The following is a 23,828-nucleotide window of genomic DNA, read 5'->3' on the forward strand; positions in this document are numbered from 1 at the left end:
ATGGCTCCTGGTCAGTCAGGCCCTTACTTGTCGCCTGCCTTACGTCCCGCAGGACCTCCCACAGAACAGAGAGAAGAAAGGCAGGCTGGGAGTGCTGGTGTTGGGAATCCTAGATCTGGTTACAGCATTGTCTCAGCTAATCCCTGAAGTGAAAAGACCCTGAGTTTTAAAAGAAGCATATTTTTTAAAAAGAAAAAGGAAAAAAAAAGCTGAACATGAATGACTATAAATAACAAGCCCTTGATTGACTAATTAGCCTGAACGCTCTCCTTTTCATTAGAATCCGCCGCTTTGATGGGGCGGAGGTGCAAAAGGGCTAGCTATCAAGAGAGGTGCCATTTATCTAAACAAAACTCAGCAACAGAACTTGAGACCCTTGTCTTGCAGACGGAGGCCTCTTTGCACAGGATATGCGATTTCATCTCTGCCTTTGATAGAGTTATGATCTGGGAGAGATCCTTGCATGGTAAAAAAAAAAAAAAAAAAGCCTCAAAACAAACAGCAAGTGTGTTAAGTAAGTACAGGTCCAAGCTGCAACAAAATTTAAATCTCTGCTTCAAGAATGAGGGCATTCATTCACTTGTTCATTGAATCACCAAAATCTTTTTTTTAAACATTTTTCTTTACATCCCGTGGATTAGGCTCTGGGTATTAGTGTAAGGTCATTTATCTCTTTGAACGTTTCTATTGAGAAGTAATGGAAAAGGTGCCTCTAAATGAGGTGGGGCTAAAGCAGCCTTGGTTATGGAGTTTCCAGCCCCATGCCCCCTCCAATGAAAATCACATTCACCAATACCACGTTTTGTTTTGCTAGAGGCACTGGACCTTCTCCACCGATCCTACTTACACCTCCAGACTTGCCAGCCCTGATGGAGTCGACTAATTAGACGTTGGCTCAGGGTGTGGAAAGAGCATTGAGCTTGGAATCAGATGGCCTGGGTGGGAGGCCAGCTTAGCCATCCAGTAGATGTGTGATTCTGGATAAGTTATTGACCTCCATTTCCTTAGATGTCATGGGGGCGAGGGGACAGGTAACAATAGCTATTTCACGTGTCATTTAAATAGGAAAACGGATGCGAAGCCTGATCAGTTGGGAAATAATGGCACTTAGAAACTTGAGTGATATAAGCTCAGTCCTTTTGGAAATCCCAGTGTGTGAAGACCCCTTGACACCTAAGAAATAAGGGTCCCTGGAACACAGATGTTTGGTAAATGATTGAATAGATGACAACAGAACTTGCTAAAGATCCGGACATGTCTTTATCTCCTGACTTTATCCAGGAAAACAAACAGTCAAAGAATTAACGAATCTTAGTATTCCTTACTGGGCCGCAACCATGATTTGTTAATTCTGACACATAAAAAAAACTTACCCTCTCCCTCTAGTTCAGCTTATGAGGATATATGTCACTAATGCGCCTCATCAACTTGATTCAAAATGCAAACTAGAAGTGGGATACACATATGAAGTGTACCAAAAAGGAAGTATATGAGTATATTTGGGAGGAAAAAAGTTGATTTCCTTCAAGACCTTCAGAAGAAAGTGGGAGGCAGAGAAAGGAATCCAAAACCAACAAAAGCTATCCAATTTCATAGGGAAAAATTCATGGCCTTTGCAGTAAGACCCAGCTAAAAACCTTGCTCTGTCACATCCTAGCTCTGTGATGACTTTGGCCAAGCCAGTCAACCTCTTTGAAACTCAGGGTGTTTTGCCTGCACATTGGGAATAATGTCTATCACATAGGCCTGTTGAGAGATTGACATGAGATAACATCATCTGGCCCCCAATAACCTTTTACTAAATATTCATTTTCTCAGAATTTAACACATTTAGTGGTTGATTGGGTATCTGTTGGTATTCGTGGAGACGTGTGCTATCTCAGCAGGGTCAGAGCTGCTAACCTGAGTTATTTTCACTCCTCCCTTCTTTCAGAGGCCCTGCCCCTTCTGGAAAACCTAACCATTTCCGACATTAATCCCTACGGGTTCACAGTTTCCTGGATGGCATCGGAGAATGCCTTTGACAGCTTCCTAGTAACGGTGGTGGATTCTGGGAAGCTGCTGGACCCCCAGGAATTCACACTTTCAGGAACCCAGAGGAAGCTGGAGCTTAGAGGCCTCATAACTGGCATTGGCTATGAGGTTGTGGTCTCTGGTTTCACCCAAGGGCACCAAACCAAGCCCTTGAGGGCTGAGATTGTTACAGGTACTTAGATTCAAGTGAGCCATTTTCTCACCTCCTTGGTTCTCTTCCGTGTAATCCATCTACCACATCACCATGGTTTTAACATCCTTGTCCATTTTCTCTACATAATCCATAGATGTGGCCTGCTCTTTTATGTTTCCCCCCACACTCTCCCTTGTCTTGTGTCTCTACTGAGCACTCCTCTTCTCCCACTGCAGAAACGAGAAGGTCGAAATGTTTGCCTCTTAGCATCCCAAATCTTTTAGACCATGTCTTGTCCATAGTTGTTGTGTGCTTACTCCACATCATTCTCTTCTGTGTACATCCTGGCTGGTCCTCAGCGATGTTTCAGCCTTCTCAAAAGAAATATACCAATGAGTATATTTCAAAAACTTATTTTTTACATTTGCCATCTCAACATCTCAACAGTGACCTTGATAAACTTACCAGGTGGGCTCGTTATTGGAAACCCAACTGCAAACTTATTATATTGGTCAACACTAATGTCATAGAGATTCCTTGACACAGACTAAATCCATAATTTTCTCAAGACTAATAATAATTCCTTCAGACATATAGCATTAACAACTTTAACAGTCAAAAATCTGTGTTTCCCAAAGTCTTTCCAGATTTTACTAGTTCTATAGGATATTCAAAGGTCCTGCTTGGTGAAGAAGTTCCATGTTCAAATAAGTTTGGAAACATAGTTTAATAGGATCCTTGACAACAAGGCTTTACAGAATATCCCAACGTGCATGTGTCCCTCCTGAGAGGGACTTACCCAGGCAGTATTTCCCAAACTTATTTGACACCGGATACCTTTTAAGGAAGAAGAACAAACAGGAATAGTTTGCTCTGAGTACACTTTGGGAAACTCAGCTCTAAATTTACCTTGACAATGAGTTTTGTCTAGTGAAGGCAATCCAAAATCATATACCTTGAGTCCAAAGAATGGAGTATAAGAGGTTCCAAGCCTCAGTTCTACCCTCTGGACTCTTGTCTAATGGTTTAAAAAGCAAGCAACAAAGTCAAGAGTAGGAGCCTTCTTTGAGTACAACAGTTCCAAGAAAAACGCAAAAAGACCATAACATTTGTAACATTTTAAAAGCCATTTTGCTCAGGATCAAGGGAAATATAATCAGTAGTATCATCATGGGCAACTCTACAGATCGTTAATACTGGTTTATTTGTCTTTTCAAAAGGAAAAGAAAAAGGTCTCACAGAGGATGGGCACTCAGCCATTGGAAGACAGAGAGCAAATGTAAACAAGTTACTGGCTTTGAACTTGTTTAATAATGCATGGGAGGGGCCAAAGCAGAGTCCAGATGTGGATTTATAGAATTGCTTTTAGACAAAACTCACATATGCAAGCATCCACTTGGCTTGTATTGGATGTGTGAATTCCATCTTTCCCTTCTCCTGGACCTACTTGTTTATGTTGAATGATTTTATTTTCGGGATCTCAGGACACTTCTGTCCCTGAGAGCCAGGGCCACTGCATACTGATAACCCCCCCTGCAGAAGAAGACTGCACGGGCTGGGAAATGATGTTCTCTCTCCTCCTCCCACCATGTTCTCCTCCTCTAGAAGCCGAGCCAGAGGTGGACAACCTTCTGGTTTCAGATGCCACCCCAGATGGTTTCCGTCTGTCCTGGACAGCTGATGAAGGGGTCTTCGACAATTTTGTTCTCAAAATCAGAGATACCAAAAAGCAGTCTGAGCCACTGGAAATAACCCTGCTTGCCCCCGAACGAACCAGGGACATAACTGGTCTCAGAGAGGCCACTGAGTATGAAATTGAACTCTATGGAATAAGCAGTGGAAGGCGATCCCAACCAGTCCGAGCCCTAGCAACCACAGGTACCGTACATAAACAGGAGAGAAGCAAGAAAAGTCGTTGACTCGGGGGTCTTCTTTCACAGGGCTGGGAAATTGCAAGAGCTTTGGGTGCAGCCAAGCTCTTTCAATTATAGACAGTGTGAGTGTGGATGATTTGGCTGAGTCTTTATGCCAGAGGACCCTGATGCCATTTAGTTGATGGAGTTGTGAGGATTGAATGAGATAATTCATGGCAAGCCCATAGCAGAGGCTCCGGTGCATAGCAAGGGCTGGGCAAATTAAAGCTATTTAGAGTTGCATTATTTTCATTAATACATGATCATCATTACAGTTAGTGCAATTTTTAAATTCCAAAGACCCTTCTTTCGGCCTATTATCTTATCATTTTTTTTTTTTTATCCAGAAGTACCTCTGGGCAAGTGTTTGACCTTACAGTGTGCAGGGGATAATGGAGAAGTGGCACCTCCACCTAGAAAGATGAATATATATCAGCTGCTACGTGTGAATAATCAGTACCACGCTCAGGAAGGATCGAAGGAGGGGGCTGGCAAGGTCAAGGGCTGCTCTTCATAAAGTTCATGATTTTCTACGATAGACACTCATAGCGACTCCAAAAAGCACTGGAGGGGGAAGTGCAAACCCTTTTCCATATGAGTTGTTTCAAGGAGAAAAAAAAATTGGTAATAGGACTCTTTAGAGGCAAAGACCTCTAACAGGTGTGGTGAATTCCTTCCTGAAACTAAGGGACAGGGAGAAACACAGCATTCCCTAGAGACAGACTGCTTCAAAGAGGAAGCAGAAGAAAGAATCAAAGGCACAGAGAGAGAGAGGTAAAAGGGATTAAGAAAGGGTGTAGCCCAGCCTCCTCTGCTCCCGCAGGAAGAAGCTGAGGTCAGGTCCAGAAAGATGTGATTTGCCTCATGTCGCACGGCCAGGTTTGGTATAGAACCCAAATGTGGTTATTTTAATACTATTTTATTATTTTATTTTAATACTTATTTTAATACTATGAAATGTAAGCAGGCTGGATGACAGATAACCAGCGAATGTGCATACTTGCCATCTCTGACGGGCATAGCGCACGTTAGCCAAAACCACCTCTTTGTGCAGAGATGGCTATATTAGATCATGTCAAGTTGCAGGACACTGAGCTCAGAGAAGCCACCTACAGAAACTGTAATCAGTATCTGTGGGCGTGGAGGAAACGCTGAAGTGCAGAGGGCAGTCCAGTCAGAGGAAAAACCCTGTTTCTTACTAACTTGGACACCCTACCCCTGGGATGCGGGTCCTTGTCTCCTCCTCCCTGTGGAGGAGGCATAAACAACTTCAGATCACAGACAGAGCCTGATTTTGACCTTGGTTTATAAACATTGCCCTTCAAAGTTTACTTCTGATTACTGATTTTGTTTTGCCAATCTTTTTTGCCAGAGGCCTTGCAGTTCTGAAGCAAAAAAACAATGAATAATCAAGAGCTTTTTTTTTTGTAAAAACAGAAAGAAAGAAGAAAAAGAAAGAAAGAAAGAAAGAAAGAAAAGAAAGAAAAAGAGAAAGGAAAGATAAGAAAGAAAGACCCTGCTCTTTCAGAAAACCTTTTCTTTGATTTCTTATTTTGGGGCTTTGTATTTCACAGCCAGAGAGGAGCAAGAGTGTGTGTGTGTGTGTGTGCGCGCGTGTGCGCGCGCGTGCATGTGCGCAGGTGCATGTATGTGCACATGCGTGTGCACATGTGTGCCTGCACCCCTTGCTCCGGTACTTGGAGAGGACAGGACAGGTGACTCCATTAGACAGCATACGTCTAATTCCACCGTCACCTCGTCAGTCTTATAAAGTTTCCCTCTTGTTTTTCCAACCTTCCTCCTCTTTCCTTCCTTGCACAGTTGTAAACCCTTCTCTGAGATGTTCTGTTCCTCTTTAACCTCATAAAAGCTGCTGTAGGGTCTGCTTCACTCCCTGAGCACAGGCTGCCTGCCCTGAGGTGCCCAGGGCAGAGAGGGCAGTTAAGCGCAGTGCACCTAGTTGGTCTGGAGCCTCTGGGTAGATTCCTGGGAGTCTAAGCCTTGTTCTACCAGCTGAGTGGCCTTGGGCAAATCTCCTTTCCTCTCTGAGCCTCAGTTTCCTCATCTGGCAAGTAGAATTTAACTCAGAATTCAGCCGCGAGGTTTAAATAAGATCATCAATGTCAAGTACTTTGTTTCCTTGCCCATTGTAACAATATTAACTGTTATTATGTTTGGGTGATTTCATGTCAATTTTATTTTTTAGTGGGCCACTTGGTTCAAAATTCAAAAATTAAAAAAAGACATAGAGCAAAGTCTCTATTCAACTCTCTCCCTGCTCCCTAGTTGCTCTGTATACAGGTAGTCAATATTACCAGTTTCTTGTCTGTACAAATAGACAAAATTAGACTTAAATCTATACTCTTTTTAAATTTTTTTGCGGGGAGCACTCTTCCACACTCTGGTGTATGTGTGTTTCTTGCTTATTAAATCTGAGAGATAATCCCATATGCCTTATTTACTTCACCAGTCCCCTACTGATGGACACTTAGGTTGATCCCTGTTTTTGCAATGGCTCCTCTTCCCTTCTGTGGTCTGAGCCACTTCCCAATAGTCGTGGTCCCTCTTTGGAAAGCCCAGAGTTGCCAGGAGCATCTTTTGCCTCCGGGGAGCTAAACGCCAGTGTGCCTCTGTGCACCAAATGGAGGGGCCCCGAAATAGACAGAAAATAGTTAAAAATCCAGCCACAGAGAATGATGACTTTGTCTTTCTCTTCTGGAGTTATAGTGCTTAGTGAGGAGCCTGAAATGCTTCCTTAACCTGTCCCCATCACCGCCCCCAGACACACACCCTGGGTACTCCTTTCCACCCCGGAGGCTAGTGGGGGTAGTCAGTGCCCCTCCTCCCAATTCCCAGAAGGTGCCCCCCTCCCATCCCACCAATCCTTTCCCAGCCAGACGACCTCGCAACTCCCCTGCCCGGTTCTAGTTCAGAATGCACTTGAAACCACACACCACCAAGTTGCAATGGCATTGTGTCTGGTGCAGGTCTGCAGAGACCTTGCTTGGCAGTCTTCCCTTCTATATGAACCAGGCCCTTTATGCTCGGTTCCTCTGGCTCCGACTCCCATGAGGCATAAAGACAGTAACCACCATTTATAAAGCATGAGCTCCATGCAGCATGAGCAGGGCAACTGACACCCTTTTATCTCCGTCGGTCACCGTGACACAGCCAGATCAAGGGAGCGCCGCATTCAGCCCCATTTCACAGATGTGGAAACTGAGACCTAAGGGGGTAAGGTGTTTTTAGTTAGGAAGGCCAGAATGGAATCCAAACCCAGGTCAGTCTAAGCCCAGAATCCTTGCTCTTAAACCATACTGGCTCCAGTAGCTGTCCCTGGAGCTTCATACTGGACCTGGGACATAAGAAGTATTCAATAAAAACACGTTGAAGGGAGAATACATTTTTTAAAATGACTGTCCATGGCCATATAATTAAAGCCATGGACATTTGGTCCAGATTTGGGGTGGCAACTTTTTATGCAAATTGCTGATCAAAGCCCTCTTCAACCTCCTTGGGAGTTATTAGCAAATCCAATTGTTTCCCTAATGGAGTCTATTGAAAACCAGGTGTCCACTTGGGAAAAGAGATAGAGGCATCGCCTTGCTTGTGTCTCTCAACTTTTCAATAGTATGATTTAGTTGCTTTGTGAGGCTCTATCTTCAGGTTCCCGTTGACCATCTCCTCTACTGTGGTGCTAGAGACTTATGGGCACTATATTTATGACAGAAGGAGATACGCTAAAATAATAAATAGTCTTCTACACGGAGGAAAGCCTATCGTCCAAAAATAGCACACCACTAAGCCTGGACTCCCATCACTACTGGGCCATTCCGTCAGGTTATTATGCATAGCTATTTCCCTGCTGCCATTCTGATCAAGCACGGCCCTCAGGTGCACACGATGTATGACGCTACTAATTCTTACGGCCTCTAAGACAGGGCAGATAATATTGCCGTTTTGTAGATGAGAAAATCTGGCATCTAGAGAAAAAAGCTGTGGCCACAAAGATACATCTAAAATGTGCTGAGGTCTGCAGTCAGAGTGAAGGGCGGCGTGGACCAGGCTAGCCACAGGAGAGCCACAGTGCCTGCATTTACACACCTCACTGGGTTTTATTTTCAGCCAACCTTATCTAGCTCTTTCCCGGGAGTTACTTCAAAATCCAGGGTAGCCCATGGTAAAAAGAGTTATATGGGGAAGGAAATAAAGAGATAACAATCACGTTTACTGAATTCTTACTATCTGCCAGATTCTGTTAAGGGTTTTACACCCACTAGCTCTGCTAATCCTGAAAATATTCCTGTAGGTGGGCATCACTTTTCCCACTGGGGCTCACAGAAGTGAAGGGATCTTCCAGGCTCTAGAGCCCTTGTGGTTTCCAAAGCTTGGTTCTAAGGAGAGGGCAGAACCCCCGTCAGCCAGAGAATCTGACTACCAGGAGGAAAGACTACAGGAGAAAGCCAAAAGAGGAGAGAGACAGAAATGGAGAGAGGGAAAAACATCTCCCCCAAGTGGGCTGTGGGTTTTAAAACTTAATGATCAGCGTGGGTTGGAGAGGGAAAAGATGAGGAAATGAGCTCCCTGGAGACCTGAAAATTGTTTCCTGATCTCACTGGTTAAACATAGTCAGCTGAAGAGGGCAAAGAGTGAAGCCAAAAAATACACAGAGAAAAGCCAATGGAACCTGGGTTTGGGGGGATGGTATTTATGTAGCAGGAACTGTCCCGTGGGCATGGGTCTCCCCGCAGGTAGACCCAGTGCACAGGACGTGTTCACTTTTCTTGCTGTCCCGGCTCTGGACCTCCATCCAGTTCTGGAAATGGGTTCATCGAGGTCAGTTTCCATGTCAATGTTATTTCCAGGATCCCTCGGCTGGGCCGGCTCTGCTGCCCCGTCCTGGGCCCAGAAAGGTCACCCCACAACAATGTGCCTTGGAGAACCAAGCCTCAGTTTCCTCCTCTATAAAATGGCTACAACCACACTTTCTTCTCAGGGGTTTCTAAATGAGGATTAATCCTTACCAGTTACAAAGAACCGTACAATGGTCAAGTCTTGGTATCATTGAATAAAAGGAACTAGAAAGCAAAGGTTTGGAAAAAATGCTAAAACTGAGAAATTATAGGATGGCATATTCCAAGCTATGAAACCACCAGCCTCACTTCCTCAGATATCAGCTGTGGTGTTAACATTCTACTTGAATGAAACCTAATGGCAGCTCTATGGCCCTGGGCCCTGTACCTGAATGAGAGAACAATTGTCTCTATCAAGTCACAACTTGACCACAGATCACCACATTCTCCATCCTAAAGGCTTGGCTCAGACACGAACTCTAGAGGCTGAGTTTTCCTAGATAAGGAATCCAGGAAGAATCACTGATGAGCAAGATAGTTGACTATTTCTGGGTTTCTCCTGTGCTTTCTCCTTGACAGCCATGGGCTCTCCAAAGGAGATCAGTTTCTCAGACATCACTGAAGATTCGGCCACTGTCAGCTGGATGGCGCCCTCTGCCCAGGTGGAGAGCTTCCGGATTACCTACGTGCCCATTGCAGGAGGTAGGGCACTGGAAGGGGGCGTTGGAAGGAGCAGCCTAGAGGGTTTGAGTGGGGTAGTGAAGAGACTCTGATAATTCCCATCCTTCCAAATATGACCAAAGAAAATTACTTCCTTCTGTCGGAGACCATATCTGTAGGTTTCGTTTGTAAAGTGCTGTAGGATCCTTGGAAGAACTGCCTTGCGAAGGGTCATTTTATGAAGACCCTCTTCCAGCCTTGAAACCCTCGACTCCTATGAGAAATGGACCCCAGTGTTGTTTTCACACAATGGCAGAGACTCTAAATACACTGGTGCTTTTCTCTTTGAGCACACTCATCTGAAAAGCTGATCCTGACCTGGATGTATGTGAGGTTTTATCCTTTGGTCTTCAAATCCGTCTGTCTCAGTAGAGATGGGGAGTTGTGACTTTGCTAGTAGAAGTGGGAGCTCTAGTTCAATGCACAGGGGCCACAGCAAAGACCGTGGTGGGGGCAGGGGGGATGCACCGTCAGATCTGCCCAAAGACATTCTGGCAGGTGGAAGTATATTCCTCTTCAGAGGGATGCTGTAGCAGCTCTACGGAAGTTTGGCCAGCTGGTATATAAGCTCCTCACCAGCCCTGGAATTCTAGGAAATATAAATTGTGGCCTTTTTAATAAATATAAGAGTACAATCTTGACTATGACCGTCTTCTTTCCTTAAAGGGTAGGATATTTGCTAGGAAGGATCTCTGTCTTAGCTTAACCCAAACCTAAGACAATGGGTTAAATAGACCAGATATCCATTACATAGTGAGCTTTTCATATTCTTTGTGGGAAAAATAAATAAATAAAAACATGCCAGCTCTCTACTGAACGGAAACTTGCCGTTTTTAGCACATTGTGACTTCATGTTTCTTCCCCTCCTTGGTTTTTGGCATCTGCATGGATGGAAAAAAAGCATTATACAAAAAGTAAGACCTCTTCTCTTATGCCAGAGGGTAGGAGCAAATGAAAGGAAGTCAAGAAAATGGTACTGGATCAAGATATAATTTCATTTCCAAATCGGATACACCCATTCTTGGGGCAACAGTAAGTTTCAGTGAGGTTCACCATTCCCGATCTTGCTTTTGCCATGTTCCAGGAACACCGTCAGTGGTAACTGTGGATGGAACCAAGACTCAGTCCAGGCTGGTGAGGCTCTTACCTGGAGCAGAGTACCTTGTCAACGTCATCGCCATGAAGGGCTTCGAGGAAAGCGAACCAGTCTCAGGCTCATTCAGCACAGGTGTTTTTCTCACCTTCCGCATTATTGCTCATGACTCAGCAGCTGGAAAAAATTTCTTTATTTGGGAAATCCTAGTGGAAAATGGACTGAATTTGGAGCACCAGAGACCTCATTTCTGGCCCGTCCCTGGCCTCTTATAGGCAGGAACCCTTGATTTCATCCTTAACTGCCCTGGGCCTTCATTTCTTGGGTTAGTGTGGAAGAAAGAACACACGTTTGGGAGTCATGCTGCCCTGAATTGAAATGCCAAGTCTACCACTTTTAGATACATGAGCTGTCAGTTAATTTCTTTAGGACCTAGTTTCCTTCTCTGTAAAATGGGTACAATTCTGCTTTCTTTGCAGGGTGCCATAAGAATCACATGACATGATTTACGTAAAACATCTGTAAATGTAAATGACTGTGCACGTTAATCCACCTCCTTCCCTCCCAGCGTACGGAGGAAACACTTTCAAGCATGCTCAGCACACAGACGTGTAATGGTGATAGCTATCAGGTAGCTACTCCTGACTAGGCTGCTCCTGCCTTCCAGGCACTGTTCCGAAACCCTTTGCATTTAAACCATGCAAATGCCTACATCGTTCCCATTTTACAGAGGAAACAACTGAGATCCAGGGAAATGAAATACCTTGGCCAAGGCCACCTAACTAGTAAATGCTGAAGCAAATTTGAACTTAGGTCAGTCTCACTCCAAACCCTGTGTTCTTCTAAAATAGAGGATTGTTTTCCTATTATAACCTGATTTGTACAGTATACTGTAAGGAGGGGGAAATCATGAATTTCATTGAAGGAGAATGAAGTGGAAAATTTCTCTTCAGGCAGCCATGTCTCTGAACAATTTATCCTTTGATAGGCGAGCAATTATCCAGTCTAATCCATTAAGGGATCCAAAGAATGGGCCTCATAGGAAATTTTAAAAATATCCTAATAGTCGAAAAAAGTTGATTATATGCAATTATAACATCCCATCTGAACCCAGAGTCCTGTCCGCCCTGCCACACAGGCCCTTATTTCCCCCATAGAAACCTTTCATTCATGGACTCTCCGGTTGCAAACGCTGGATGCACTCCCTCCCGAGGCCTGTTGTCCTGGGCATTTAAAGGAGATTCTGTACAGACAGGCTGAAGCAGGAAGGAGCTTGGAGTTGACCATGTGGGCTCCCAAAAGTACTCTGCCTCCTTCTGCTTCTCTGGCCGGTCATCACATCTCTTGGGGCTCAGGAGCCTCATCTTTGAAATGAGCTGATGACAGCTGACCTCCAGCCTCCCAGGGCCATTGTTCTGGAGTAATTGAGTCATAAGTGCAAATGCAAGAGGATAATAGTCCTCTTTAGGTTAGTTTCTGAGAAGGGGCTGCTGGGTCGTCACAGGGGTCGGCTAAACGGGCCAGCGCCCTTTGTCAGTACAAGTCATTTGGCAATCATATCGAAGACTCCAGTAATGTTAATAGTCATGTTACTAATAGCAGCCACCGTGAGTGAGCGCTGCCCCAGCACATCTCACGCACGCGAGGTCTCGTTCATCCTTCTAGCAGCCGACCTCTGACACCTGAAGAAATGAGGTTTGGAGAAGAGCACACAGACGCTAGGCAGAGAAGCCACGATAGAACCAGGGCCCGCCAGCCTCTGGGGCCTGGCTCCGTGTTGCCCACCAGCCCCCTAACCAGAGCTATCGTTCAAAGCCCAGAAGAGCCTCGGGCAGCCTTGACTCTGGGAGGCTCCCTGTTTCTGTAAGTTCTTTCCCTGGGAACAGTGATGAACTACAATGATAACCCTCATCATATGTTCAGCCCTTTCCAGTTTATATAGCTCCTTTCCACCTATACTATTATGTGAGCATCAGAATAACCCTGAGGATAAAGCCAGGCAGAATGAGGATCCCCATTGTACAAGTGAGGAAACAGAGACCCAAGAGAACCCAGCCAGCAAGGGAAGAAACCATGACTCAAACCCAGGACGCCCTGGCTCCAGACCCAGGACGTGGAACTGTGTGCGCACCAGGCGCCGTGGCCCAACACCAGGAGTCCAGGAGCAGTGAGACAGCTGTGGGCTGATGTCTGACCCCACCACTGCCTATCTCTCCAATATATCATCATCTTTCTTTGCAGCTCTGGATGGCCCATCTGGCCTGGTGACAGCCAACATCAGCGACACAGAAGCCTTGGCCATGTGGCAGCCAGCCATTGCCCCCGTGGATAGTTATGTCATCTCCTACACAGGGGAGAAAGGTAAGGCCATGTCTAAGACCCTCCCCACCAGGCGGAGTGTCTGTCATGCCGTACTCCCTCCTCCCTGTCACTTTTGGACCAGGACGGCAAAAATACACAGGTAGCTTGGAAAGGCCAGTGATGTCCTTGGGGCTCTCAGAATAGACTCATGGGCTGAAGCCGGGCCTGGGTAGGTCGGTGCGGAGGGCCTGGCCGGAGGGTGGCAAGGGAGGCCTCACCCATCCTCCTCTGCTTGTTGACAAGTGAAGAGCATCAATGTTGTGGTTATACCAAGGAAGGCCGGTAGGCCATTTAAAGGAAAACAAAGGGCACATTTCCAGCCTGCATGCGTTTCCCCAGCTTGTGCCCCCCCCCGCCCCGCCGCTAGTCTCCCTGCCTTTCACCGTGAGCTTCCCTCTCTAGGCAGCAGCTCCCATCTCTTACAAAGAATGAGTTCAGAATCTAGAGTCTTAAACAGGCTATTTCAGGAGGCACTGGGGAGGTTGGGCCTCTTAGAGGCTACAGAGGAGGTAACAGATGCAATTGAGAAATCAGAAATTATTTCTCCTTGTCTTTGCAGACATCTGTGCTAATTAATATACTTAGTTGGCCGATTAAACACTTGTTTGGGGCACCAACACATCACGGCCACCAAAACGTAAGATCAAGTACAAGTAAGAGAGAGGAGAAAGAGATTTGTTTTTCAGGGAATGAATTCATGCTTTTGTAATGAGCTACCCTAGAAAAAGACTTTACTATCTGAATCCCAAAGCACGTGTAAGTTTCCTATTTTGCGGTTCAGGATTATTTTACTTGCAGTGACAACATGAAGGGATGCCATACCGATGCCTGGGGCCTCTGAAAATCTGCATTCCCCCCCAGGCCACTACCTAAAACAGTTCTTTATGAGCATAGAGCAAGTTGGAGGGTGAGGGAAGAGAGATTTGGGGGTTTATTCTTTTTACTCTTCTATTCATTCATTCATTCATTCATTCATCTCTTCAGTTCTTAAATATTCCCCAAACTCCTCCGAGTCAGGGAAGCTGGTGGTGTTGTATCTACAGTAAACCAGAGCATAGTTCACAGGGATTATGGGATCAGTAGATACAGACCTAGAAAGGGGTCTGGTGCAGGAGATGGGGTTTCATGGATGATAAACAGGACAATAAACTGATCCCAGGATACCCAGGACTTTCCCAATTCCAGCACTGAAAGTCCCACACCCTGGGAAATCTCTCAGTCCCCAGCCAGCCAAGGTGGTCAGTCACCTGTGATCAGGAAATAAACACACCCACCTGGTGCCATGGTTTGGTTTCCACCACTGGACTTGACCCAATGGGTCTGAGAGGCACTAACCAGGCTCTAGTGCATCTGCAGCTGCCCAATTTTTGTGGTTCTCCAGCCTCGTGATTTAACAACATTTGTCAGATTATAAAAGGACATGAGAGTAAGTGAAAAAGAGGGGAAAGCAAGTAACGAGACACATTAAATCTGGGCAGCCTGAGGCTTGGAGACGTTAGCTGCAGCTGTCCTCCAGCTCGTTCCTGCACCTCCGCTGCAAAGCTCCCCCCAGCCAGCACCATGTGGAAACACCTCCTGACCCCCAGGCCCCCTTCCTCCTGATTTGGTGCCTGGAAAAATCCAGTCTCCATATGATAAATCCTTTGTGTATGAGGTGAGTGCTCAAGAGAGAGAACAGGGTGTGAGTCATTTCAGAAATCAGACCTGCTTTTCTACAGGATCACTGAAAGTTGCTGCTAGAAGTAGGTGTGTGCGCCGTGTGCCAAGTGTGCTGATGGCTCACACGGGGAGCGGTAACTGCTCGGTGTGTTTCATGTTTAGTGCCAGAAATCACACGCACAGTGTCCGGGAACACGGTGGAATATGCTCTGACCAACCTTGAGCCTGCCACGGAGTACACACTGAGGATCTTTGCAGAGAAAGGACCCCAGAAGAGCTCAGTCATCACTACCAAGTTCACAACAGGTACAAAGACACCAGGAGCTGGAAGACGCCCACCCACAGCCTCCATCTTAAACTCCAACCCTTTCTTTCTTAAGTCAGATCCTTGCAATGTGATGACATCAGCATCAGCTAAATTCACCAGTACCCACTCAATTGGGACCTTAAGAAACACACCATTTCCTTTTGAACTGAAATGACCTTGTTCTCCCCCCGGACTAGGAAACGGTTTTAAGAGGAGGGCTTTTTTAAAGTGGAAAACCAGTCCCCATTGGCCCTCAACCCAGTATTTAATGATCCCTGTTCTAGGCAGGGAAATATTTTTAAGAGAAGGATTTTTCAGGCACGTTTTCCCAGATGTTCATTGGGTTTTTATACATTGAGATCTTTTTACAAACTGCAGCAGGCAGGGAAAGAGAAGAAGCATCCTCTCAGTAGGGATGAATGCCAATATCAGCATTCATCTGTCCCCTTATTGAGGAGCAAGAGGGGTTGGGAATTGTGTTCACAGCTGTGTCTTTCTCCCCAAATTCACCCAAGGCCAATCAAGACTGTGTTGGGCTCAGGAAAATCTGGCCCTTAGGATGAAACGAACCACAGAGAATTCTGTCTTTGGGGATCGCATGATTCAACGCCCTCATCTACAGATGGGGAAGGTTCTGCCCAAGGTCATATAGGTCAATGGTAGGGAAGGACTTGAAGCCAGGCTTCCTGATAACCCAGCCAAGGGAGTTTTGTCCTAGAGTTGCTGACGTATTTGCTAACAAATGACTTATCTTCTGCAGACCTTGATTCTCCAAGAGACTTGACTGCTACTGAGGTTCAGTCAGAAACTGCCCTCCTCACCTGGAGACCCCCCCGGGCATCTGTCACCGGCTACCTATTGGTGTATGAATCCATCGATGGTACAGTCAAGGTATCTTTTTTTTTTTTTTTACTTGAGAGAGAGAGAATGAGAGACAGAGGGCACAAGAGGAAACAGGGTCAGAGGGAGAGGCAGACTCCCCGCTGAGCAGGGAGCCTGATATGGGACTCGATCCCGGGACTCCAGGATCATGACCTGAGCCGAACGAAGGTAGTCGCTTAACCAACTGAGCCACCCAGGCGCCCAGTCAAGGTATCTTGAAGTATATAAACTCCCCACTGCTGTTTGAAACATGTACATGATCCTCAGCGGAGAGAAGAATCACCCCGGGGCTGTTTCTCCATCTCAGTGCAGCTAGGGAGCTGAAAATAAAAAAAATTAACAGGGATGGGTTGCCATGCCAGACCTTCTGAATCATATGCTCCAGCCTCCCTGTCTCATTTTAACCAGACTCCAGTTTTGATCACCTGCCAAGGTCAAGAACCACTGCTCACAAGATTTGAGGACATTTTAGGAGCTGGATGCATGGTCTTTTAATGTTTTATTGAGCAAAAGCCAAAAGCTTCTTTAGCATCTTTGCCATATATACAATCTCGCAGATGGCATCATTCCATTATATATTGAAACATACATCACCACGCTCCTATGACAACAACTGTTAATGCTATTTACAGCAATTGTTACTGATATTCTCTACCCGTGAACATCTTTTCTTTTACTTTCCAAGTTGAAATAACCTTAACCCTTCCTTTCACACAAGTGAACTTGATCTCTAAACTTTATTTTCTGAACTTGTTATTGAACTTTTCATTTTGGTCATCGCACTCTACATTTCTAAGAACTTTTCCTTATTCCCTGCTCATCCACCTTTCTCTAGCGTATTGTTTGTATTCCGCGACTTCTCTTTATCTCTAAGAATATATGTTACCAGTATTTTATTCTACAACCTGCATAGTGTCTCTTCCAAGTTCCTTTTTTTTTCTTTCTTTCTTTCTGTTTCACTGCTATTGTTTGGTTTGGGTCTTTATCTTTCATATTGGAGACTTCCACCCAATGTCTGATGGTCCTTTTGTACTCGAGCCAAGAATGAAACAGCTTATTGGGAGTTCCGATGACAGACACGGGGCTTGTCAACTAATGAGGCTCACCGTAGAGTAAGCAAGTGCCCAGCAATTTTGTTGGGGACTCATAAGTAGTAGTTCTGTAAGCCTTTTCTCTTGAGCTAATCCACCTCCCTAGAGGGTCCTCCAACCCCTTCAAACCAAGCTGCCAGGATTGTAGCCCAAGGAAGAGCCTGGGCCCCCGCTGTGTACACATCTTCCCTTCTGTTTCCAGTGTAGCTCCGTGGGGCCTGGTGGATTTGAATCCAGAGTCTTCTCTCTGGCTCAGTGTCTCCAGAGAGTACACCTCAGTCTTTCATCTGGACTGGGAAGGACAATCATCCAGACTTGGTGGGGGGCGGGGGGGAGGGCGGGGATGGGGAGAGCTTGGAATCTGTTCCTTATTTAAGCTGTTAAACAAACTTTTGTTCAGCCATGTCCCACACTGGCCTTCAAAGGCATCTTTGCTTTTGTACACATTCCATTCCTGAACTTGCTAGGCCCTGCAGCATTCATCAGCCAGCTTTGGAATGGCCCCACCCACTCAGCCAGCTATCTCCCAGCCTGCCCCCTCGCTTGTCACCCCACCGCAACCCCTTCCCATCCATCAGGATTCTGTGGACATTGCATGCCTCTGTCTGTCTCGTCTGTCATCCGCTTCATCCTCATGGACTTGTGCTTTCTATCCCTTCGCTCTCATTGCAGGGGGTTTCAGAAGAAAGTAGAGCTAAACTGGCATGTCTAATCCACCGTGTTTAGCTAGAAGTGGACACACATTTCTAGTTACTCCCGTGGCCCTTCTTTGAGTTGGCATAACAACGAACTAACTCACTGTATGCATGGAGGCACGTCCTTTACTTTCTCTGGGTGTCGTGTTCCCACCTGTAAAATGAGTGCATTGGACTCACCAGCCTTACAAGTCGCTTCCCAGCAGGCATTCTAGGACTGAGTTTACATGAGTCCTGAGCCTCGTTTCAGTCTACTCTGATTACCTAGAAAAGGACTTTGCCCAGCAGCCTAGAGAGCTGATCGGTAATTGTATCCCCAAGTAATTCAACGAACCCAGCTTTATACCTGATCCTTCCCCAGGGACCAGACCTGGGAGCCACATAAAGGTCACCGGGTCACCGGTGTCAGCCTACTGACTTGCCTTCCTGCATGTCCAGTCCCCAGCTGTGTATGTTTCACTCAAGAAAATAACCTGATGTAGGAGGAAAGAGTCCTGGACAAGATGTGGGGAGATAGGAGGTAGGACCAGCCTCTACCACCAACACATTATGGAATGAGCATGAGTCCCTCAGCTTCTCTGGAAGTCAGCCCCCCACCCCTCATGGGAAGCATCACGGTAACCTCACCTGCCCAGCATGAGGATGCGAGAGAGCATTGCAGGGGCCTCCGCACTGACCCACTATTGCCCACAGCTTGTCAGCCGTGTTTGCAGGTTGCAGGCACCGTTGGGTTGGGTTTGCTAGTAGTGTAGGTTGAATTCCAATCCCAGACACCCAGGTCACCTGCTATAAGGTGAATTTGCAGGCATTGGAAGCTAGAAAGAGGATTTGGAAGGGAGGAAGACCTCCCGGAAGCTGAAACGAATGTTCTGGGGACAGTAACACAGTGAGCACTCACAAACTACAGGGGGGGTTAGAGGAGATCTGGCAGCAGAGACACACGCACGCCTCTCCTGGACATCTCTGTTCTAGAAAGAGATAAGCCAGGTCAGCTCAGGCTTCCGCCGTGCCTGCTGAGTTACTGCAGTCATCCCCTGACTCGAGATCCCCACACTGACTGCATCCGGATCATTTGGGGAGCTTCTTTGATATGCACCAGGCGGAGCCCCACTTCTGGCTCTTACGATGCAGCCCATCTGGGATGGTGCCCAGGCATTGTATTATCTTAAAGCTTCCCAGAGGCCTGTGAAAAAGAGCCATATTAGGTGGCTGATACAACTGGTCTGAAAATCTAAACCTTTTGTCCTTTGTGTGGTTCATCTTGCTACCATGTTAAGCTGGGTTCACTTCATTCACTTGTTCAAAAACCTTTTGGGAATCTGCCTTCCTTATCACGATAAACTTCAGATTCCATAGTTTGGCACTTAAGGCCCTTTGTAATCTGGTTTTTGCCTACTTCTTCCGCCATTCCAGCACCCAAAACCAAGTGTGGCTCAGGTAGGTCATTACCTCCTCTTCTGCCCCTCCTGACCTCGGTACCTTTGCTTAGGCTGCGTTCCCCCCATCTCTGGTGTCCCAGAAATGACCATGGAGCGTGACATAGAGTGAGGCTCAGTGGATTCTTTTGAATGAAGAAATGAATGGATGGGTGAATGAATGAATGTATCATCTGTACCCTGAGGATTTGTGTGGCAAAAAAAAATATATTACATTCTTTCTTCTGCCCTTAGGAAGTCATTCTGGGTCCAGAAACCACCTCCTATAGCCTGGCGGAGCTGAGCCCCTCCACCCACTACACGGCCAAGATCCAGGCATTGAATGGGCCCCTGAGGAGCAAGCTGGTCCAGACAGTCTTTACCACAAGTAAGGGGCTCAGGGTGCAGCGGGGCCTTGAGCTCGAACTTTGTGAGACAAGACCGACCCTCCACTTCTCTGACCATGACTGAATTTTTCCCTCAAATCTCTTAAAATGATCAGTGCCTGCCACTCCCTGAGAGCCCGAGGAATGTGGGTGCAAGAGGTTAAGAGCCTCGTGGTGAAAGGAAAGGAGAACCAGTAGTGAGACCTCTGGATACAAGCCCCATCTCCACCACTTGCTCTGAGTGATTTAGGAAAGTTAATGCCACCCTGCAAGCTTCCGTTTCTTCATCTATACAGTGGGACTCACAGTAGCCCTTCCTCACAAGGACTCTGTGCTGTGTCTGAACTCCTAGCCCCGGTGTGTGGCCCATGGACCGGGCTCATTGTAAGCCAGGTCCTGTTAACAAAGCCTGTCCGAAGTTGAAATCAAAACCGGTCCTCCCACCGAGCTGGTAGGGTCATTGGGCCCCATTGTCTGCGGGGGAAGCAGAGGCTCCCAGAGACTGAGTAACTCCAGGCTCTAGCATGAGTGAGAGGCAGATCTGGGCTCAGGGGTTCCAGGCCCTGGGAAGCAGCCCTGCGCCCTGCCACAGGGTGTCGTCCGCAGGTGGCAAACGTGCGAGGTGTTTCTCTCGTGAACTAAGAGGACGCACGCATTCCTGAGGAAGGGGGGGAGTGGGCCTCTGGAAAGCCCTGAGCACAGGATACCCGGCGTGCATCCCTGACCGCCTCCTGCCCTTTGCGTTTGGCTCCAGTCACTGCGTACTCTCCAGTCACTCTCCCTGCTGAGGGAGCTGCAGAAGCCAAAGCCCTTTGCCAGACCTCACAGCCAATGCTGGGAGCACAAACACATGAATGTGCCCTAAAGATGCTCCCAGACCAGAGCCGGGACATAAACAAGGGCACAGCTCATGACGCAGCCTCAGGTGAAGGGGGTCAGGTCAGAACTACCAGCTCCCTGTCCCACCTGCTCAGCACAGCCCCAAGACCATCCATTTCTGTCAAGTTTTACATTGTTTTTACATCATATTAGTGCACTTGGAGATTCTCCAGACATTCTGTTTGGTCCCTCTAAGACTCCCAGGCTCAGAGCAGTTAAATGACTTCTCCAGTGTCCCGAGGCAAGAGATTGCAAATTCAAGACTAGAATTCTTGTCTTTGGCTCCCAAATCCTCTGAAGAAGTCAGGACGCATGGTTTTTAGATGCCCCATAGAGTGCCCTGATCCACAGTGAGCCACCGACTGGTGCTAGAGACCTGGCCATCCTGCCAGTACCTGGGTCTTCACCAGGTGCTGCCTGGCTGCTCGAGGTAGATCAAGGTCAGCCTGATACTCGCTCCTCACAGCAGCTCAGCTCTTCTCCCGCCGATATCATTGGCGACTTCCATGAATGTAAGAGACTGAGCTGGGTGCCTTATATCCATAACCTCAAAAGCCTCATTGCACCCCTGCAAAATAGGCTTTACCCCCATCTTGCACACAAGAGAACAGAGCTGCAGAAAGGTTAAGTTGCTTGCTCATTGGCATGCGGCCAGGACGCAATGGAGCTGCAATCTGAAAGCACCTACCAGTGTTCCTGCTCTAAGAGGGCCACTCTTCCTTCTTATCCCGCAGTTGGACTCCTGTACCCATTCCCCAGGGACTGCTCCCAAGCAATGCTGAACGGAGACACAGCCTCTGGCCTCTACACCATTTACCTGAATGGTGATAAGACCCAGGCTCTGGAAGTCTTCTGCGACATGACCTCTGATGGGGGTGGATGGATCGTGAGTATCGTGAGCTCTCAGGCCTGGGGCCTAGGGGCAGAGGGCACAGCAGGGGTAGGGAGGTGGGCACGTCCTCCCCATGCACTCACACACCAATGTTTGGAGGTTTTGCAAGATAGTGCCTGTCATCCAGAGGTACTCAAGAACCATCTCTGAAACAAAGGAATGGGGAAGAAGCCGGGGATAAAAACCAGAGAAAATAATTTTCTTGTAATTTATCTGATCTGATCCTCAAACAACTCTGTGATGCATAAAAATGATGGTGGTCGTGGAGCCCGTTATGTGGATTAATTAGCATTTGCTATCTACCACACACTGTGCTAAGAGTTTTATGTGAATTATTTCAATCCCAATACTGTCCGAGCTGGGTAGTATTTCTTTTTAATTAATAAACCTTTTTTTTTTTTTTTTTTTGGAGAGAAAGAGAGAGCAAGAGCAGGGAGGAGGGCAGAGGGAGAGGGAGAAGCAGAAGCAGACTCCCTACTGAGCAAGAAGCCCAATGCGGGGCTCGATCCCAGGACGCTGGGATCATGACCTGAGCTGAAGGCAGATGCTTAACTGACTAGGCCACCCAGGCGCCCCATAAACTTTATTTTTTAGAGCAGTTTTAGGTTCACAGCCAAAGTGAGCATAAAGTGCAGAGAGTGCCCACATACCCCCTGTCCCACGTGCATGGCCTCTCCCCCTATCAACATCTATACCACAGTGGTGCATTTAGAACAAGTGATGAGCCGACCTTGACACATCATAATCACCCAAAGCTGGGTGGTATTTTTAATCCCTGTTTTTCAGGTGGAGGTGGCCTGCCCAGAGATACATAGCAAATTAGTGATGGACAGAGCTGGGGACTGGTGCTTTTCCCACAGTTCTGATGTTCTTCCTCTCAGAAAGATGCATTCTCTTTCTTCCGATAGCTAAAGCGCGCCCTGATTCATTGGTTATGTTCCAGGTGTTCCTGAGACGCAAGAATGGACGTGAAGATTTCTATCGCAACTGGAAAGCCTATGCTGCTGGGTTTGGGGACCGCAGAGAAGAATTCTGGCTTGGTAATGCAGCCTTGCCTGTGTGTGTCCCAAGTGCCCACTTCTGCCCTCCTTGTCATCGTTCCTAACCCACAGCAACCCATGGGAGAGAAGGCCTAAGAGGAAACAGTAGCTCTGGTAGTAGACATGGAATATCAAGTCTTCCACAGAAAAGACTTTAAAGTCCCTAGGTCGTTAAAAATAAAAATCTGGTTCAGAGAGAGCCCACAACCAGACCTGAAGAATGAGCCTAGCCTGAAGTCATTCACTGAACTACTTACAGACTCATCCTCACTGATATTATTAACTATTTCCGTCCTGGGCTCCAGGTGCTGAGATGGGCCTTATAACCATAACCTTGAGACCCCCAGCACCTATGCAAGGTACAAAATTCCCACCTTGCACATGGGAAAAGAGGGATGAAGTCACGTGCTCACAACAATCTAGCCAGTAAGCAGTAGAGCTGCCACTTGAAATCTCCCCAAACAACACCACAAAGCCATCATCCAACCATCCATCCATCCATCCATCCGTCCGTCCATCTGTCCGTCCATCCCTGTAGCTCGCACTTTCCCACAGTCTCCCTGCAGGGGGCACTGTTCCGCGCTCCGGTGCCTGTGCTGGGGAATGTCCACCCCATTAGCATCCACTGCCTCTCTCCTGCAAGGAGCTTTGGAGGTTAAAAGTGCTTTCTCCACCTTATCTCCTTTGATCTTCACAATGCCCTAGGAGGTGGTGTCACCCTGATTTTACCTGAGGCTCAGAAACGTCTGTGCCAACGAGGAGCGCAGGCCTCCAGACGCGGTCTATGCGAGAGGAACCTCTTTAAAGAGCCCAGCCGCTGCTCCTGCAGGGTGGATGCAGTAGAAGCAACGGCCTCAGTCACTTGTGCTTCTTCTGTAACCCTCGCCTGTCCTCCACAGGGCTGGACAACCTGCACAAAATCACAGCGCAAGGGCAGTACGAGCTCCGGGTGGACCTGCGCGACCACGGGAAGACCGCGTATGCCGTCTATGACAAGTTCAGCGTGGGGGACGCCAAGACCCGCTACAAGCTGAAGGTGGAGGGTTACAGCGGGACCGCAGGTAGGGGACAGCCACACTACCCCGCCTCTGAAACCACAAAAGCCTTCCTTGGGTTTTTAGCTCCTTCCTTCCTCATTCCTTCCTTCTCGAATCCATCCGCTTATCAGATCAGACTTTATGTCACTCTGGTGGCAGGGTATGACTACCCTTCCCTGCTTTGGGGTGGCGTCCAGTTATGTCTATGAAAACAGGAAAGACAGAAGCTATGGTACGTTCCCAGCCTCTCTGAGCCCCGAGAGGAAACAACCATAATGGGGAGTCTCCAAAGAAAGATTGGCCATCTAAGCAGAGATCAGGCTCTTTGGAGATCAGTGTGGCGGTGGTGAAGAGAGAGAACCAGGGGCCAAAATTGTTTTCATTCTTGTGTCCCTCAAAGAATTCTGACATTTTATTACCTGGCAATAAATATCTGTT

At 47.1% G+C, this 23,828-nt stretch overlaps 1 protein-coding gene across 16 annotated transcripts in view; it reads left to right on the forward strand.

The window, feature by feature from the left end:
• The window catches only part of TNC (tenascin C), a 92,101-nt gene that overhangs the window by 65,035 nt on the left and 3,238 nt on the right, over positions 1–23,828 (forward strand). For 9 of the 16 annotated variants that reach the window (XM_035723435.1, XM_035723433.1, XM_035723432.1 and 6 more), the window contains 11 exons: positions 1,934–2,206; positions 3,773–4,045; positions 9,513–9,635; positions 10,738–10,881; positions 12,988–13,107; positions 14,929–15,072; positions 15,834–15,964; positions 19,412–19,544; positions 21,156–21,307; positions 22,257–22,353; positions 23,253–23,414. In XM_035723435.1, the coding sequence (XP_035579328.1) occupies positions 1,934–2,206; positions 3,773–4,045; positions 9,513–9,635; positions 10,738–10,881; positions 12,988–13,107; positions 14,929–15,072; positions 15,834–15,964; positions 19,412–19,544; positions 21,156–21,307; positions 22,257–22,353; positions 23,253–23,414 (1,752 nt within the window). The remainder of the gene's footprint in view (positions 1–1,933; positions 2,207–3,772; positions 4,046–9,512; positions 9,636–10,737; positions 10,882–12,987; positions 13,108–14,928; positions 15,073–15,833; positions 15,965–19,411; positions 19,545–21,155; positions 21,308–22,256; positions 22,354–23,252; positions 23,415–23,828) is intronic. The other 7 variants (XM_035723438.1, XM_035723441.1, XM_035723444.1 and 4 more) reach the window with 2 other exon arrangements.

Source organism: Zalophus californianus, chromosome 13 (assembly GCF_009762305.2).
Source record: "Zalophus californianus isolate mZalCal1 chromosome 13, mZalCal1.pri.v2, whole genome shotgun sequence".
Taxonomy (NCBI): Eukaryota; Metazoa; Chordata; class Mammalia; order Carnivora; family Otariidae; genus Zalophus; species Zalophus californianus.